This window comes from Dermacentor albipictus, chromosome 9 (genome assembly GCF_038994185.2).
Source record: "Dermacentor albipictus isolate Rhodes 1998 colony chromosome 9, USDA_Dalb.pri_finalv2, whole genome shotgun sequence".
NCBI lineage: Eukaryota > Metazoa > Arthropoda > Arachnida > Ixodida > Ixodidae > Dermacentor > Dermacentor albipictus.
This window is the reverse complement of record NC_091829.1, coordinates 61,107,595-61,126,426: the sequence shown is the minus strand read 5'-3', so window position 1 is coordinate 61,126,426 and position 18,832 is coordinate 61,107,595. Positions and strand designations below refer to the sequence as shown.

At 45.2% G+C, this 18,832-nt stretch overlaps 1 protein-coding gene and 1 long non-coding RNA gene across 7 annotated transcripts in view; one reads left to right on the top strand and one right to left on the bottom strand.

The window, feature by feature from the left end:
* LOC135919788 (uncharacterized) overlaps positions 1-18,832 on the bottom strand; it is a 379,293-nt gene that overhangs the window by 307,228 nt on the left and 53,233 nt on the right. The window lies entirely within an intron of this gene.
* LOC135919772 (uncharacterized) overlaps positions 15,823-18,832 on the top strand; it is a 47,946-nt gene continuing 44,936 nt past the window's right edge. For 3 of the 5 annotated variants that reach the window (XR_011508704.1, XR_011508706.1, XR_011508705.1), the window contains exons 1-2: positions 15,823-16,040; positions 18,110-18,180. Coding sequence is in view for 2 of the 5 variants with exons in the window: in XM_070526018.1 (XP_070382119.1) it covers positions 15,919-16,040; positions 18,110-18,180 (193 nt within the window). In the remaining 3 variants the exon portion in view is untranslated. The remainder of the gene's footprint in view (positions 16,041-18,109; positions 18,181-18,832) is intronic. The other 2 variants (XM_070526018.1, XM_070526017.1) reach the window with 2 other exon arrangements.

Below are 18,832 nucleotides of genomic sequence, written 5' to 3'. Positions count from 1 at the left end.
GGGTTGGACCCTCCCGCGTCTAACCATGAGTGGCTTTGCTGGGTCCGGAAAAAGGGGATCCTGGGGCTTGAGCCGATGTCGGGAATTTGGACCTTTACGGCCCCTGGGCGGAGGCAACATATCTCTTCAGCCTCGGCTTCACATAGACGGCACCCCCGGACTTACCCACCCAGGGGAAATCGGTAGTTTTGGTTTCCTGTCCCCCTCTCCATTCTGCATCTTTCTCTCTTCCTTGTAATCTTTCCTGTCTTCTCCTCTGTTCTATTTACTTCCGACTTTCCTGGCAGAGAGGGTTAACCTTGTGTGGGTGGCCAATCTTGGGTACTCCATATTGGGTTATAGTAGCACCGTACAGCTGGCGAGGGCTTGTCTTACTCGTAAGACTTGCTCCGGCCCCATGTTGGGCTCGGTGATGGGCGGGTGGCACTGTTGCTGAACACAACCACTTTCCTGCTGCCGAACTCAACCACTTTCTTTGATTGCGCTCTAAAAAGAGCGCGCAAAGATTCAACGTTTCAATTCCTTCTGAAGAACAATAAAGAACAGTTCCCTTAGTAACAAGCAATCCACAGTGCAGGCAACAAGTGCGTGTGTAAATTCTCCCCCTTCTTGGTGGCGAAATGCCTCGCAAACACTACAGGACCTGGCTACAACGCCACAAAGATGTCCAATGGAGACATCCTCCTTGAATTGAACGATAAAATGTAACGTTATAAAGTTAATAATTTGGAATGCAGTGGCGATGTAGCCGTCACTGTGTCGGCACAGCGAACCATGAACACGATCCTTGGAGTAATCTGAGGACGACTTCTTGGACCGTAGTAACGAAGAACTGCTTGGAGGTTTCCAGGAGCAAAATGTGATCAAGGTAGAAAGAATCCTAATGTGCAGGAAGAATGAACAACTTCCAACAAAGGACAGTGTACTAACCTTTGGTACTTGCCTATTACATTGGATGCAGGCTATATCAAAGTACGTGTTAGGCCGTACATCCCAAATCCTCCACTGTGCTTTAAGTGCCAGAGGTGTGGGCACGGATCTCAGACATGCCAAGGAAGGCAGACTTGCGCGAAATGCAGCTCGAACGATCATCCGTCAGGCACTCGCGACTTATCTCCACATTGCGAGAACTGTGATGGAAGCCATGCAGGCTACTCCAAGACATGCCCTAAATAAAAGAAAAAAAATCATTCCGCTATGAGTCAAAGAAAATATAACATTTCATGAAGCAAGGAAATGTCTTTCATACTTAGATAAAACGAGCTATTCCGAGGTGGCGCGACGGGGGGAGCGTCACGAACGCCTCGGGAGTCTACCGCGGTCCCTGATAGTGGTCCGGTAATCACTCCGCCTGCCCTCCTTGGTGGCAGCAGCAAGTGCTGCTCCATCATCATCGAAGGTGGGCCTGCAGACTTCAATTCCGCAGGTTCCAAAGCTTAACCAAACTCCACGGCCTGGGACGCAAGCCTCAGTGCCTAGTTCACGATCCTCCAGTGCCTCCGAGCAGGTTGTGGAGCTCGATCAAAAATCCCTGGCGGCATCGATGGCGAAAGATCAGGGCTTTCACCAACGCGCTAGAAGATATAAAGTAGCTGTAACTGCTCAAGGAAAGGGACCGCTAACTTAAACGGTTACCGTCTTAGTATACATACTATCCATCTTTAACACGTGCTCTAGAACACACACAACAAAAATCTTCCCCGACATGACTACACGAATAATTAATTGGAATGCCAGGTGCCTATTTAAGAATCTAGATGATGTCAAAGGTCTAGTAGAGTAATATCAGCCATGACTGTTCTCTGTTCAAGAAACAAAGTTAAAGTCTACACACAAGAACTTTTTAAGACAGTGCATAATTTTCCACAAAGATAGAAATAATGGCAATTCTTCTTCAGGTGGTGTGGCAATCAAAGCCCAAAAGTCAGAAGCATGCCAGCATGTATAACCTCAGAGCTCAATGGAAGCAGTGTCTGTTCGGGCTATATTGTTCAACCAACTTATAACTATTTCCTCCACATATATATATATATATATATATATATATATATATATATATATATCGCCTGATGAACGGTTTCACAAAGCAGAATTGGAGAAGCTGATTGACCAGCTTCCCGAACCATATATAGTAATCGGAGACTTCAATGCTCACAGCACATTCTGCGGTGAGTCAAGATCTGATGTGAGAGCACAGGCAATTGAAGAGTTCCTTCTTTCATCTGGAGCCTGTCTATTTACCAAGACAGAGCCAACATTTCACAGTCCTGCACACAGCACGTATTCGTGTATAGACTTAGCCATAGGGTAAGCACCACTTCTTCCATACCAGAGATGGAGAATTAGTAATTCATATGGGAGCGATCACGTCCCAACAATCCTAGAAACAACAAAGTGGCACGATGGACCAGCTTACCCCAAAAAGTGTGCACTTCATAGTGCCGACTGGTTGAAATTTAGAAGCCTATGTAAATTGTCCCTTGAAGATGTGGACCACCTAGGTGTAGAGGAACTCACCAAGTAAATCACTGAAGATATCCTCTGTTCTGCTAAAAACTGCATACCTCAGTGCTGCACAGAATTAGTCAATCCAAAACAGTGGTGGAAGAAAGACTGAAACACCAAAGAAACGCCAGGAAAAAGCATGGAGTAGATTTTCAACTACCCAACAACAGAAAATCTAATAGAAATTAGGCGGTGCAAAGCGAATGGCCCCCGTATCCTCCGAATATCCAAAAGCGAAAGCTGGACACGCTACGTATGTTCCATAAACTCATACACGGAGGTTAGCAAACTGTATAATAGGGGTAACTAAACGGACAACGTGCAAATCCTTTTCCTCTCATTGCTGGCTCTGGCGATACAATAGAAGATAAAGCAAACACTCTTGGTGAGCACTTTCAGAGGGTATCAAACTCCGAAAATTATAGCGAAAAGTTCTAGCACCATAAAAATACATGAAAATATTCCTTTGCGTCGAAACAAGTTGTCATCAGAAGGATACAACAAACAACTAACATTCCATGAACTCAAGCTTGCCCAAGGCTCTTGTGGCAGCTAGGCTCCATGCTCTGACGTAATAACATGAAATAATCAACAATCTACCTGGTGAGACCGTAAACTGCATCTTATGTCTTTACAATAAAATTTTTGCAGCTGGTCATGTACCGTCATATTCGAAGGAGGCAATAGTCCTGCCAATACTGAAACACGACAAAGACCCTTCCTTAGTTAACAATTACAAACCAACTGCACTACCTAGCTGTTCGCTTAAAGTATCTGAAAAAATTATTACCCGTCGTCTTGTGTTCTTTTTGGAATATAATAGTATCTTGGTCCCTCACCACACTGGCTTCCGAGGAACAAGGTCTACAACCGATAATTTTGGTCTCCATGAGTCATATATACGTGACGCATTTGTACACAGCCAAAACTGTCTATCTGTATTCTTTGAACTTCAGAAGGCATATCGTATTGCCTGGCGACACGGTATTCTGCAACACCTGTCGTCCTATGGAATTTGTGTTTATATGGTGAACATCTTGCAAAATTACCCATGTGAAATCTGAATTGGCAAAGTACTCTCGCGCACTTTTGTTCAAGAAAACTGCGTACCATAGGGAGGAGTGCTAAGTTGCACACTTTTCCTAATTAAAATGAACTCTCTCCCCTCTGCTATACTATTCATTGTGTCTTGCTCTGTCTATGTGGACGACATCCAAGTCACCTTTAAATCCTGCAATCTGTCCATGTGTGAACGCCAGATACAGGTAGGTGTTAATCGGCTCGCGGAATGGGCAGAGGAAAACCGGTTTAGGTCAAGTGCAGAGAAGAGTACCTGCGTGCTGTTTTCCAGACGAAGAGGGGTATGTCCTGACCCATTCATTACGATGAATTGAAGAAGCCTACTAATTAGAAAGGAAAAAATATTTATAGGCGTAAATTTTTATGGTAAGCTAACCTTCATGCAACATATAAAATAGTTGAAGCTTAAATGTCTTAAAACTATGAACCTTTTAAACATTTTATTTCATCAGTCGCGGGGAACGGATAGGTATTTTCTCCTATCTCTTTTTTAAAAGCCTTGTGCTGTCGTGCATAGACTTTGGATATATTGTTTACCAGTCAGCTTCAAAGGCAGCACTTAAGCTACTCGATCCTATCTATTACTTAGCTATCCACCTAGCACTTAGTACCTTCGTACAAGCCCTGTCCAAAGCGTCTATGCAGAGTCGGATCAGTGGCCACTGGATTATCAGCGCACATATCTCGGAGTCACCTATGCAATAAGAACGATGTCATTAAAACAACATCCATGCAAACCAATCATATATGATCAGTCCTCAATCCAGTTGTACTTCAACCAGCCCGCCACGGCCCGCCCCGCCACGCCCCGCCATTCCCATTAGCAGTAATGTCTGTTGCTGAAAAACTTGCAATAGTTTTCACAGATCTGCAGGAAAGTACTATGGTGAATTCCTCCCACCTTGGCAGCAATGTCCAGTCACCTGTGACTTGTCCTTTAGAGCTTAACAAAAAGAGTTGTCCAAGAATCCTGATTCAGCAACATTTCATGTCCCTTGAAGACAAGTACAGATCTATTGCATTTTTCAATGATGCTTCAAAAAGTGCAAATTCGGTATCATGTGCCACCCATGGCCCAAACTTCTCAAACTTTAGAACTTTGCGCAACCATAGCAGCATCTCTACAGTGGAAGCATACGGTATTCTGATCATTGTTGAGTATATAGTACACCACAAGATACAAAAGTCTATAATATACACACATTCTTTAAGCGTTGCCACCACCCCCCTGTCCTGTGGCAAAGCAAGGCGATACCCCTTAATAAACAAACTCCTTCAACTAATTCAAGTTGAATGCCAGAGTGGCTTGGTGCCAGGCCACTGTGATCGCAGGCAATGAAATGTCGGAAAAAAATGCTGGACAAGCGTGTCATCAGGATACAATTGATGTAAGCTGTATACCTGGTGCAGGCATGAAACCTGCGGTACGAAAGGCCCTCCGTAATCATTGGCAAGCTGATTGGGTCAGGGTAGTCGAAAATGGGCTGCACCTTTTAAAACCGCAGTTAACCAAATGCTTCCCGCTGAAGCTTGATCGACTCTTCCAAGTCTGGCTGGCACGACACAGAAAAGGACACATTTATGGCACATACAAATACCTCTAGACTGCAACTGACCCAACGACGTGCACACGCTGCGGTGAGAACTTAGCCGTCTTACATGTCCTGAGTCAATGTACTCAACTTCACCGAGAGCCATTGGCTCATTTTATGGAACTTTACTCACACAATATACCCCCCCCCCCCCCCCCATCCCGGCATGGTCTGATCAGAGGATGCACTTTTTAACTTCAAAAGAACGCTTATAATTATCTTGCACAAGTTAACTTTCTAGACGTCATCTCGTGTCATCCTAAACATGAGATTGTGCCTCACAGGTGAGATATGGTCTGACGCACAAAAGTAAGCCTGAGCTCTCGCTCCTCTTGCGTACGCAAGAATTGTAAAGCTAGGGACACGGACAATCCCCAATAATTGATCATCTGTGCCTATAACCAATGAATGTAAGGCCTTATGCTCATTTTAGTAAATATTTTAAAATTGATGCGCAGGTATATGTATACATAGTTTATGTGAAAGCGTCTATACAGCTTTTATTTTAGGTCCTGTTCCTAAACTCACAATTTTACTAAACCAAGCCACATGTCCTGCCGCGTTTTGGCCTTAGATGCCCTAGCGCCAATAAACTTCAACCATGATCATCCTTATCAACTTTGTAAATTCTGAGCTTCTATTGTTTTCAAGCTTAGCAGGTTGATAATTTTTCCCACTTGCAAGCCTGAATAAAAGTTATGATGGATAATTTGCCGCAGTGAAAGTGGCTCTATCGAACGAAATTTCGTTATTTGAAAGTTGTCATTATAAACTAAACAATCTGGTCTGGATGCCGGCCAAACTGTAATGATTAGAAACGACGTACAAGGTAACACCACACGACTCGAACCAAACTATAACATTGCTTGAGCCATGTGAACAACCGTAACAAGAATGAATACATGTATACAAGTAAAAAGCATATTACCGCAAGAATGGCGACCAATGTCCATGTACTGCTTGGCGCAGACATTTCAAGCGAGCAGCAGGATGTACAAAAGACACACTGTATGCGCCGTCTCTGTTCGACTGCCCGTTGCATTTTTCTTCACTAAACGGTAGAAACGCTGTAGCACCAGCATTGCCCTAACTCAACGCTTGCAGCGTTCATTACCTTATTGAGAAAAAAAGAAAATACTTCTTCGGTAGCACATGTCATCCATTATACATGAAATCACTGAAGTATTTGATGTTTCTGTGCTTGCTACGTATGGGGGGAAATGATTGTTTGTGTCGTTCTCATGATGCCTACGGCAGCAACGGTGTGCAGTTCGAAGGCGACTCAAATATAAAATGACTTCGTACAAACCCGGCAGGAAAACTTGAACCCGGCAGTTTTTCTTCGTATTAAATGTGTAGGACTGGAGTTAAGGCGTATGACGTACAACGGGGAGTCATTCCACCTACACAAGTCAGAAATGACGCGAATAGTTTGCCTCTGCGCCATTTCCGTTTCTTAAATCGAGAGCCTCAATAGGCTAGTTTCAATGGCGTATACCCGTAAAAAAGTGCCTCTAGTGAGAGCGAAATATCATCAGGAATGGCTCACACCCCATAAGCAAGCAAGCAAGTAATGGCTGAATTTGAACCAAGGAAAGAAACGAGCGAACGAACGAGCGACGGAAAAAAAAGAGAGCCAATGACAACAAGAACGAAATCACCTTTAGGAATGCATTATGTTCCTGCATGTGACGTTGAGGAGGTCAACCTACAGTGCCAAAAGTTTACTTCGTACGGCAGCTCACTATGTCTGACCCGTCAGATCGTACAATTTTAGGCATTACCAGGCATGCAGGAGGCTTTCCTCTTCAGGTGTTAGTAGAGTGTAACATGCTGCTGAACCTTTCTACTCTTCCTAGCGACAATCTTTCCTGAAAAATTCACCGACCATTAGGATAGCCCATAAAGTGAAATTTTAGAGCAGCTGTGTACGTGTTTTTATTACGGTCTATATTCAGGCAAATATTTTGAGATACAAATAGCAGAGGTCAAGCACGATGGCTTTTGTAAATGACTGATCGAAGGATCTAGTGTAATAGCTGGTGCTGTGTGGCTTCCATAAAATACGCGCATAAACTGAGATTGGCAAACAATTGCAGACCAATACAATCGAAGCATGCAATTCATCATGCGAAAGTGAGAGCCCACACGAGCTCATCATAGCACGAAATCAGCGCTCTGGCTGAGATCCGATGGTACTACGAAACGAGCAGTAGCGCGAGTCTGCATGAAACCAATCTTCCGCGCTCATGTCACTGAAGGGGCAGCTATCATTGGTCTCCGCCTCTCGACCATTCAAGGCTCGCATCTTTTGCCACTCCGCATTCGCTCTTTCATCTTTCGCTCTTGTCCTTCGCTCTGTTGCGCCACCGACGCTCGCCGCAAGAATGGGTCATTAAGAGCTGCGCAATAAAACGGAGACGTATTTTACCCGACGCAAAACAGTCTTTCTCAATGCCGAATGTCTCACTACCGAAAGCACGCTTCTGGACTTTTGCCTGAATACTCTTTGTGAGCGTGAAGACGGAGTTGTATTTTCGATACTCAGACTGGCTAGTTTTTTAACTTGCCGTCACTAAGAGATACTTCTAATCTCCTGAACCTGTTTCGTGTAGGAAATATGATGTATTAGATGATGCAAGGCTTCTGTGCTACTTGCCACTCGAACGAGGAAAATTCATTTCCAGGTTAGCATCACAGGGTACCGAAAGAACCACCGTTCAAATTCTGCCAACCTGGAGCCCAAATCGAGCGCTAAATATCAATGCAGCTTCTTAGCGCTAAGATCGAGTCGCCTTACCATTCACGCGTGATTTTTTTCGTCAAACACTCTATTGGTCAAAATGTGTTTTGTCGTCACATAACAATAGTGAGCCATTTTGAGCTAATTTGCCCGTATACTTGCAGGAATGCTACTGGAACCGGAGAAATGGAGGAGCAAGGCTCCTGTGGTGTCAGAGCAAGTGTTCAATCGTCTGCCAAGAAGTTGAAACACAAATGTCAAACATGTGGTAAATTTTTCACAAGGGCTGTCCATCTATCTGCACATTACCGCACGCATACCGGCGAAAGACCATACAAATGTGAAATATGTACGAAATCATTCGCGAGCAGGTCGAATTTGCGTGATCATGAACGGATTCACACAGGTTTGAAACCCCATATCTGTCAAATATGCACTAAACCGTTCAAAAGCAAAACGGAACTTAACCATCATCTCAAATCACACAGTAACGACAGACCTTTCGTTTGCGACATATGTAATCACTCCTTTAAGCACAAATATAGTCTCCAAAGACACCGCGAAGCATGTCACGGGGACGGAACACCGTAGGAGTGCAAGCAGTGTGGATATCGGTCCACAAAGAGAGAATACATCGACGCACATCTCTGTCAGAATACTGGGCGCTAATTGTGTGGAGATTCGTCTAGACATGCATTTTAACGAATTGCACATCCCTTGACGCATACGGTGGGCAGTCTTAACAGTGTGACTAGTGCGCAAGTGAAGTAAATTGCCCATGGGTATTGTATATGAACGTGACCATGCAGCCGTGCAGGAAAAAATAAGCGCTGACATTCTCCCGCCGGGGTGATAAACTAACCGGACGCATCGTGTGGAGAGGCGGGCATCTTTTGACGTTTAAGACTGCTCAGTGAAATGCAAGACTTAAATGATGCCGCTTGATTTTCCGAAATTACGAAAGGAAACGTCGTCTCCAGCAGAATTCGGGATGTTTGAATATCGAAGTATATTGCAGGTCCTGGCTAGAGCGTGCTGTTTGCACAACTATGTTGTTCGCCAAAGTAGCTTTAGCGAACTCATTCCTAGACAAACCCTAATGAGCAGCAAGTTCGTGTTTTGTGTCACTAGAAGGTTGAAACGTTCGAACAGAATCCTTGACACCTGGTTTAGTTCTGTGCGAATGGTCTGACAGTGTACTAGTAAACAAGCTTTACCTTATCATCGTTTTAAATATTCTGCAGTGTAAAGAGAAGAGAACACGTCGCATTAGGAAACATTTTCAAAAAAGGCAGTTTTCTTGCAACTAAAAAAAGTCTACCAAAAATTGACATCCCTAGGCCTTGTTGCCTTCCAAAGACCACTTTTATGACAATATGTAGACATAAACATGCGGATATTTATGTCCCTTACAAATTGTTCAATGCACGTAATACTTTGGTTCACTCTTTGGCTCTTGTAATCACAGCGAAGGTTTTTCTTCTTTATCATGCCGATGAGAAAACTGAAACTGAATTCGACTGAAATCATATGTAGCTTCACAATACTTGTTCTACCAAAACGAATATTTTAGCTGTTGTTGTATTAACGTGGAACCTCTGTCACATTTAATGTGCAGTTTCTCATTCATTCTGAAGCCGTCTCTTCTCCCTTGCACTGCACTCTATTACAGCTGTAGAATTTTTAGCCTCATGTGACAATCGTGTCCCTGCGAGCAAGATAGTTTTTAGTTATAATATTGACACGCGTAGTTCGTATGTCTTCTTGCTGTGGGCGCGTTTCACCGGATGCCCTTCTCATTGCATGACGCGCCTGCATGCATCAAAAGGTGCTCCGAAGTTCGGTCTTATTTTTGGTATTGTTCAATTTTTATCACCGAATTTCACGGGCAACGCAAATACATTTGTGCATTCTGGAAGGCACGCGAGCACCAGCGATGCCGCTGGAATCTTCTACGAATCATGCGTGAACAGCCGACGCTTGTTAGTCGTACATCTCTTGTTCGACGATCGATTCATGTGCCTGGCACTATTTTTCTACCCGAATGTAACTTGTTTTGTGGGTTCCGGTTCGCCCAATAAAGCATGGTTCGTGAGTGATGGTTCTTGTTACTGTGTTATCTGTCGTATCTACAACGCGACATCTCGTAGAGGACCTTCGTGGTGACTGATCAAACCCTACCAGTCATGAAAAATATTGGAGGACGCTTAAGCTTCACCTTCGACAGTGGAACACGATAGCGATATCGCAGCCCGTTAACGCTGCCCATTAATAAACGCAAGGGTATTGGGGCATCCTCGCACCTGTCCCCGCACGGCCCAAATGCGCTCAAACAAGACGAAGGGGAGAAGCGGGCGAGTGGTGCGCAGCTGTCGGGGCAGCGACGTACATTGCCAGGAGGGGGTCTTCTGAGTTTGCCGCAAGATGGCTTTGCGTGCGCGCCAAGCGCAGAAGAATTGTAGCGGTAACGTACTTCGCTAGTCGTTTAACTCTGACTTCTGTAATTTACATGCTTATAATAACCGATATGAACCGCCGTATGACTTTCTACGGAACGTTTATAAGGCAACGCAGCATTCACTAGAGGCACTTTTGTCCCGCTTTGAGCCATCGAACTCGTCGCTGAGTGTTAGCGTCTCCTTTTCACATTATGGAGACCCTGGTTCGATTCCCACCCAACCCATTTCGGAAGTTGTTATTTATGAATTGCATTTCGGGAATTTTCGCTCATGGCCAACGCCGCCGACAGAGACACCAACGACACCAGCTTTTCTGCGACACGAGCTCCTTAACGCTGTCGCGTTAACATGGTCAACATCGCCATGGAGGATCGAGCTAGCCGCAGACTACGCCTGCCGCTTTAGTACGGACCTCTGCCCGAGAAGACCAGGACGATCATGACCCCGACAAATGCCACAGTGAGTGTGCCCGTGTCAGCCGCAGTGACGTGTGCTGCGAAGCCAAGGAAGCCACCGATAATTAGCGGATCACCATTTGGAGATCTGGAAAGCTGGCCGGAAACCTTTGGAAAACCACTATGTTTAACAATTGAATCTTTGATGAGCTGCAGTTTCACAGTGCATTTCTGCATACATTCACGAGCGTCATGCCCAAGGAGCCAGCCGAAGCTGAATAGGGATGCCGAACGAGAACACCGTGACCCTCGGGGCAGAAATTCAGGCACTTCGACCCCAAATGTCCGAGAGGAAAGCGTTCTTCCGCGCTGCGGTTTTAAACAAATGGTTTACACAGGATGGATACGTGAACCAGCCAAAACCATTCCAATATTCCTAACGGAAGTCACGGGTATTGAAAAGACGTTGGAATAGCGCACTCAGCAACATCGTCGCCTGGTGCTCCCGCCGAGGTGAAAAATTCAAACACAATAAGCTCCGACGAACTCCGAAACGCCCCTATAACAGTCTCACGTGAACTACTTAATATGTTCTCTTCGATGCAGCTGAAGTAGCCTTAATTGTTAGCGTCATCTGGGGGGAGGTCCATAAAGGGGGGGGGGGGGGAGGTCCCAAAGGCCAACGTCACTTGCCCGGCCTCTGCATGGCAGTGTGATCTGTGGCACTGGTTAAATCATCTTCGCCCATTCTATAAGAGAGCTGGGCGACTCCGGGACCGTCGGGCTACATCACCTCCCATCTTCAGGTGAATCCAGAGACGCGCGCGAAGAGCGTGCAAGCGCGGGCACTCAGCGGGCACTCAGCGGGCACACAACTTTCGAGCCGTTGGAGCCGAATAGCCGGCATCGTTCACTTGATCGCCCCTCAAAAAAAAGAATTGGTGAAGAGAAAAGGTAGGAACACAAACTTGAATTCTACTGTGACGCGTGGAATTCTTTCCTTTTTTTCAGTACTACTATGACGTTGCGGATAATGTATTCCAATGCGTGAGGGCTAAATAACCCTTTGATGATCATACTAAACTGTTATTTGAATACAAGCTTAAGGTATATATGAGTCCAGGAGAGGCATTTAAACTCTGAACAATCAAACTTCCGGTGATAGGCATCTGAAGATACCGCGACTATGGCTTTGCCTCATTGGCTGTTACGGCAATAATTGTGCAGACAAGTCTGTCACTTATATTCCACAACTTAAAAACCCCTCGAATCAGTGTCACTACAAGTAATTCCTAATGATAGATTGGTTATAATTCCTCATATTTACCTTCAAGACAAATTCGTATTATTGGCAATAATTTTTATGGCCGGTGAGTGAATGCTGGTGGTGAATGCTCAACTATTTGTAGCGAGACTCTCGCTGCGATGCCAAAGGCCATGAACACATCAGACTAGCGTCAACTTTAATGCTGCAACACGCCTGTCCTCGGCATATTCCTATGTTGAAGCTAGCTTCGGATAACTGCTCGTACTTAAAAAAAATAATGTATGATTCGTTATTAGATGAGCAAACAGCATAGACGATGCAATAGCATACTTTAGCACTTCTATTACTGATGCCATAAAACACATGCAAGAGTGAGGAAATGAGGTCTGAGAAGATACGCGAGAAAAGCAAATCAAAACATTGGGCACACTTGGTCGGTACCCAAACACGTAAAATTTTATCGAATTGAAGAAGGTAAGTCAAAGGATAGAACGACGCAAGGACAACCTAGAGAACAAGCTGAGGCAGCTTCTCTCTAGCATAAGGTCCTGCACAGAATAGATGCAAGTCTGGTATGGGCTAACAAGTTCCCAATGGCAGGAAACTCATCCGTAGACCCTGATGAATGACTGAGGCAGGAGCCTAGAAGATCATGCATATAATCTTGGTAAACACTTCGAGCATGAGTGTAACTCTACGGCTTGAATTCCACAATTTTAAACTTTTCCTTAAGATCTATTACAGCTTCTCTAATCTTCGAAGAACACTTCTCTTGCCTCCAGCACACTAATTATGCAGCGTTTTCAACTGGCCTACTTGTGCAATAATCAACTAAGGCTTTTAAGCAATCATTCGTGCACCATGGAATTGAATCATGGTGATAGAGAGAGAGAAATCTTTATTCGAAGTCCTGATTTGGTCAATAGAGACAAGTGGCCGGGGTGCTAGCCCCACCGGTGCCTCGCTTCCTCAGCTGGTGGCCTGGCCTTGAGTCTTGGCGGCATCGTCGGTCGGCCTAACTAGCCAGATGTAACCCTTCGGGCATTCGCCGAGCAGCATGTCAGAGCTTCATTACTTATTTCATCATTTCATGTATCACCTCACTTCACTAGTGCTGAGTGTGAGACATAATTTACGACTATGGCGTCATCCCTCCCAAGGATATCAACCTGGCTTCGGTGTCCACGGTTTGGCGCATGTTCTTGATTCGTAGCGTGTGGCACGGATAAACACAGAAACATGACAAACACGTCTCACATGTCCAGGAGCAGTAATATAGGTCGAAGCACAGGCCAAGTAGGCATTCACGAAGCCTAAACCACATCGAAAGACAGTTCAAGGTGAGCCCACGCAATTGTGGTCTTTTTTGTTTTTGAACTGAAGTTATTTAGGTGAACCATTCCAGAATTTGTGGTTAATTGTGGCTCCTGCAATGTGACCCAATAGGGACGTGCTTCAAGTTACCTCGCACGCATACGTTGTGCAGTTTCCATTACGCCACAAGCGCAAGGATGAACCGAGAAAAAAAGAAGTCAACTTTACACTGTCATTGCAGTCTTACACTTCATCCTGCACACACCTGTCCTTACACAATGCCAACATGTGCACTGAATGGGCGTAATTTCTTTTTCCTTAGCCTGTTTTTAACCATAAGCTGGCACATCACTGTAGACTGCTTCCGATGAAGATTTGCTACCAACGAAAAAACAAATGTTTAGGGAAGATAACTTTTATGGGCATCACCGGGTGCGCACTTGCGCGGCGCAAGATACTTTCAAGTTACAGCTGTGCGGTGAATTATGCTTCGATTTTCAACACCGTAAATGCATCGGCAAAACATGAATCTAAATAAAGCGCCCCTATTTGAGGCGCACAAAGTTGAAAAAAAGGGAAACTTAGCTTGCTTTTACATACTTCAGAAAACGCATGCTTTGTCTGAAAGGTAAGCTCTTCCTGGGAAGGCGCATCATTTGACAAGCAGATGCAAGGCGTCATTGAGCCAGTAACAACGAAGTTTTCTGGAAGGATAACGTTTACTGCAGGTGCATTTCGTTGTTTTAGCTTTTTTACGATCAATCAACGTGAACCACGTGAATCAATGACCCGAGCAAGCTCGTCGTCTGAGGCAACTCCGAAGGCTGTAACACCGAAGAAGGCATTTACTGATGCAATCGTTTGGTTCTTACCGCAAAACAACCTCATAGAACAACGCCCGTAGATTCACTTCATGAGGGTGACGTACAGAATTCCCGCGTGTAGTCAACTTCAATGTCCTATCAACTCTGCTTGCCGCAAGAAATTCCTTCTCTTGTACGCGATAGGCACGCACGTAATTTGAAATTTTCCTTCCTACGGCAGCTGAGGATGTCGAGCATTAAACTTGTACCGCAAGATATCGTTGAGAAATGTGGTCCTGTCTGCACGGTTCAAACATCAAGGTTTTGCAATTCCGTTCAGGAATGTTCCTCTGGTCATATGGAGGGATTAACCCGCCGTGGTTGCTCAGTGGCTATGGTGTTGGGCTGCTGAGCACGAGGTCGCGGGATCGAATCCCGGCCACGGCGGCCGCATTTCGATGGGGGCGAAATGCGAAAACACCCGTGTGCTTAGATTTAGGTGCACGTCAAAGAACCCCAGGTGGTCGAAATTCCCAGGGCCCTCCACTACGGCGTGCCTCATAATCAGAAAGTGGTTTTGGCACGTAAAACCCCAAATATTATTATTATATGGAGGGATTAGGATTGTCTAGTAAAATAATGAGATGGCGAAAACACATGAGAAACGTCCATTCCTTGCGCAGGACCTTTGCAATTCACGCAGCAGTGCCTCGTGGATAACGAGGCAAATTGACGACAGGGCCTGTCATACTAAAAGAAGGAAATTCTGGAACACACAACCCATAATACTTTTTGGAGCGAAAACGGTGACCGCTGTAACGTGGTGCCAGCTGGTCACATGTGCAGCAAGAACTACACGTTGGTTGTTGTAGCTGAAATATGTTATTATATTCGAGTAACGTCGCTTGTCGGTTCGGAGCACCTATCGTTTACGTTCGGTAAATAATTTTCCTTCCAGGGCAGCAAGAAGGGTCTGAGGTATATGAGCCGTATGAGTGGAAGCGGCCTCTGGGCGCTTACGCATATGTTCCTCCAACATGGTTGGGTGGAAAAGACTTTTGGGATGAGGCATTGTCGCAAGAAACTGTCCTGTAGCATTACGTGGAGGCTCTATGTAACCCCCAAAACACACTGAAGCGAGCAGGAGTGATACTGTGCTAATAGAGAGCACTGGCATCACTTATACGTGCCTTGGATGTCTAACGTCAATCGTCACTCGAATAGCTACACAGCCAGGGATAAAGCCAATGTTGACTTCACATTAGTTGTCTTCACATTTACAGGTGTAATTTAGCCTAATTATATAGAGAAAAAGACTTTCTGATTCGCCATCGTATAAACGTTGGGTCACCTATTGTTCATTCTGTCTGTTCACTAATTTGGTCACGACTGCCAATATCTCCCGAGAAGAATTAGGACTACTCCTGAAAGAATCAAATAATAATAAACACATGTTCGTGTCTACGGTTTTTGGCTGGGCGTGCGCTTTGCTTAAGTTTGTTTTGATGATTTGGTGTCAATTCAGCACAGGGCGCCGGGGCGCCTTGTTTAGTGTTCAAATATTAATACTTTAGCGTCAACATAGTGGTGCACTCTATCGTCTTTTTTTTTTCAGATGGGTTTTACGATTTCATTCGAGTTGCCCAAGTGCCTGCCGTTTTACTGGCTCTCTCATCCTTGGCACAGACTGCGCATGCGCGATCATTCAGCAAAGTTCTGTCTCAGAAAGACGCTAGTGCTCCGGAGCGTCGTCACCAGCCATGACTGAACAAAGAAGCGGTGGGCGAACGCCTCCCGCGTTTGCCTTCATCGAAGAAGCAACCCCGGGTACAAGCCGTGAAGGCGGCGAGGGAGCCTCAGGCACTTGCAACGATATCCCTGCGTGAGTATTCCCGCTTGTGAAAGTTTCGTTGGATATTGTCAGCCGCAGGAACAACCTGGAATACAGACTTTAACAGATATACATTTGTTTGCACATCGAATTGGGCGTTTTCGAAGACGACTTCGATTCAGTGTGGCTGCGGCTGTTTATGACCATGATAAAGAGAAGTGCCTCCTGTTTTTCGATCAAAGTATCTATTCATATGAATATATAGACGCAGGAAAGGGACGACGACCTTTTAGGAAGGCTTACTACTGAACATTTGGCTGGTGGACCAGCTTTCGTCAGAGTACTTTACTGTACTCTCTGTACTCTGTACTATACAGAATACTTTACGTCAGAGTACCTTACTGTACTCTGAGGAAGGCTGGTCCGCCAGCCGAAAACGTTTATTAAGTAAGTCTTCCTAAAAGTTCGTCGTCTACTTCCTGCGTATGTTACGTCGGGTCCTGCGTGCTGAACTTTGAAGAAACCCCCATATATTTTGTTACGCCCACTTGGGGTTTGTTCTGTTTCAGTTACAATAGGGGACCAGACATTTAGAAGTGACTTTACTGTGCTTGCACGTACAACACATGACATTATTTTAGGAATTAATATCTTGCGTGAGTGGGGGGAAACTTTGGATTGTGGAAGCGGGGCGATTTCTCTTCGCCGCGACGTGCAAACTTCTATGACAGATAACACCAGTGATGCCGCCGACGTTCTCGACGTGTCGCAAGATGTGTGTTTGTCCCCGCAGGCGGGAATGTTTGAACCTGTCCATATTTCTGGCTCTCGGACAGGTTGTTTTTGTGGTTTAGCCGAGCCCGATTATGACAATGCGCTCAAGAAAAATGTGATAGTCCCTCGCACCCTCGTTGTCACCACTGATGGTTGTATTCGTTTGTGGACAGTGAATGTTTCAACCCAATCGATAAGATTGCCGCTAGGACGTAAACTGGGAAGTATTGACGAGCAAGCCATTGTCAGCGTCGGAACATTCGATGCTGTGAAGGGCTGCCTTAGAGTCACAAAATACGCCCCAATTCTCTGTTGGCTCTTCGGTGGTGTACATCATAGCGGCATGGAGAGCTGCAAGTTCTGTCGATATAGATGTAGTCGTGTGCGACAATTTGAATTTAGCTGTGACGTTCTTGGCTGGAACGACGAATGCGGCAGTTGAGCCCAACGAAACATCCCACAAATAGTACCATTTGCTAAGCACGCAAGAGATGTGTGACTAAGTGAGAACACTACTGAACTTTTCGCTGTTACTTGTTTTTCAGGAAATATAAAAGATGTGCCTAAAGAAAAACGCTATATGTCTTTAAAGTGAACGCCATGTTCATTTGTAGGAAAGGTTAAGGCAAATCGGAAAGCACTACCGGGACGCCGCGACGGCCATGTCATTTTGGCACGACTGCGAACGGCCGCGTTAGCAGAGCGTGCGAAAGTTATCGTGAAATGGCGAGAACAGTTGCCGACTGCAAATCTTAAGATGCGTGGTCGCACGCTGGCACAGCTGTTGCGGACGCGGCTGGGTGACTGATTCGGCCAACTGGCACGGCCCTTGTACGAGAGCTAATATAATGCAGCCAAACCTAACATAACCTTGCGTTACCCAAAGCATAATTTTAAGCTCTCACCCACCATTTCCGCATGCTACTCATGGTGCGGCCATCCTGTCACAATAGGTATGACTAGCGCTTTCCAGTTGACTCGCATGACGTCGTAGAGCTATACGCACGTAGTCTTAAATGGTCACCTTGGAGGGGATGGCACTACATAATTATATATTAATCTTGCAACTTAGCATCTTCCTGTCATGGTTCTAGCATCATTCGTTGTTTTCCTATATTTCACGCTTCATGTCATGATTTAAGAAATTACGCAATTTAAGAGTGCGCCGTTCACCTATGCCATCCAGGAAGTTATGCTTTTCATAAAATGATACATTACAAGTTTTACCTTCATTAACAAAGAAGCAGTTCCCTTGTTCCAAATTCTGCTTGGCAAATACAATGTCCAGGTATATTCTGCCGTAACTAGGAGCACCGGCCAAAGCCAATATGTATGTCTCATTTCAGGTATATTGACGAGTACATCAATGACGCGTTGAAGGCATTGAAGCGCCAGACCAATGCCACTGACGTCAATGGTACGTATGGCATGGCCTTTAACCATCGACACTACTAGCGAAGATGCTTAACATCTAACAGAGGAGGCATCGTTTCAATCGATCCTGATGGCGGTGCATTTATAGGTCATACGGACGCCTTACTAGCGTCCCCAAGTCAGTTGCTGATGTGCAGTCGTAGTGCGAAATTCATGCAGATGAGTTGAGTGCTAACAGAGTCAACACTACGCGTATTCTACGTGCCTCAAGTTTCGAATCAATTCATTTTCAACACGATGAATTCATTCGTAAAGGCAATGAACGCTTCTCGATATGTCTTGGATGTCGTGTTGGAATGGGGCCAGAGTAACGAACTTACCAATGCGTAGCAAGCCAACCGCATGTTTTGTTCTTCACGTTAAATGCTTGCTTGAGGATCCTGTCGTTGAAGGGCCTCTTACTGGGCGCCATTGCAAATTTAAATTAAAGGCAGTAAATTGCCAATGCGCCGTCAAGGGAGTGTTTCGGTAATACAATTATTTAAGTGCATTCGTTATGGGAGAGGATAGATGACATCGAGCTGTCGTGCTACTGTGCCGTCAGCAGGCTAGTGTTACTGCTTCCAGACAATCTCCCTCTCTGCCTCGAATGTTGTCCTCAAGCGGTGTTGCTTCTTTGCCTTCTCCGCAAAGGG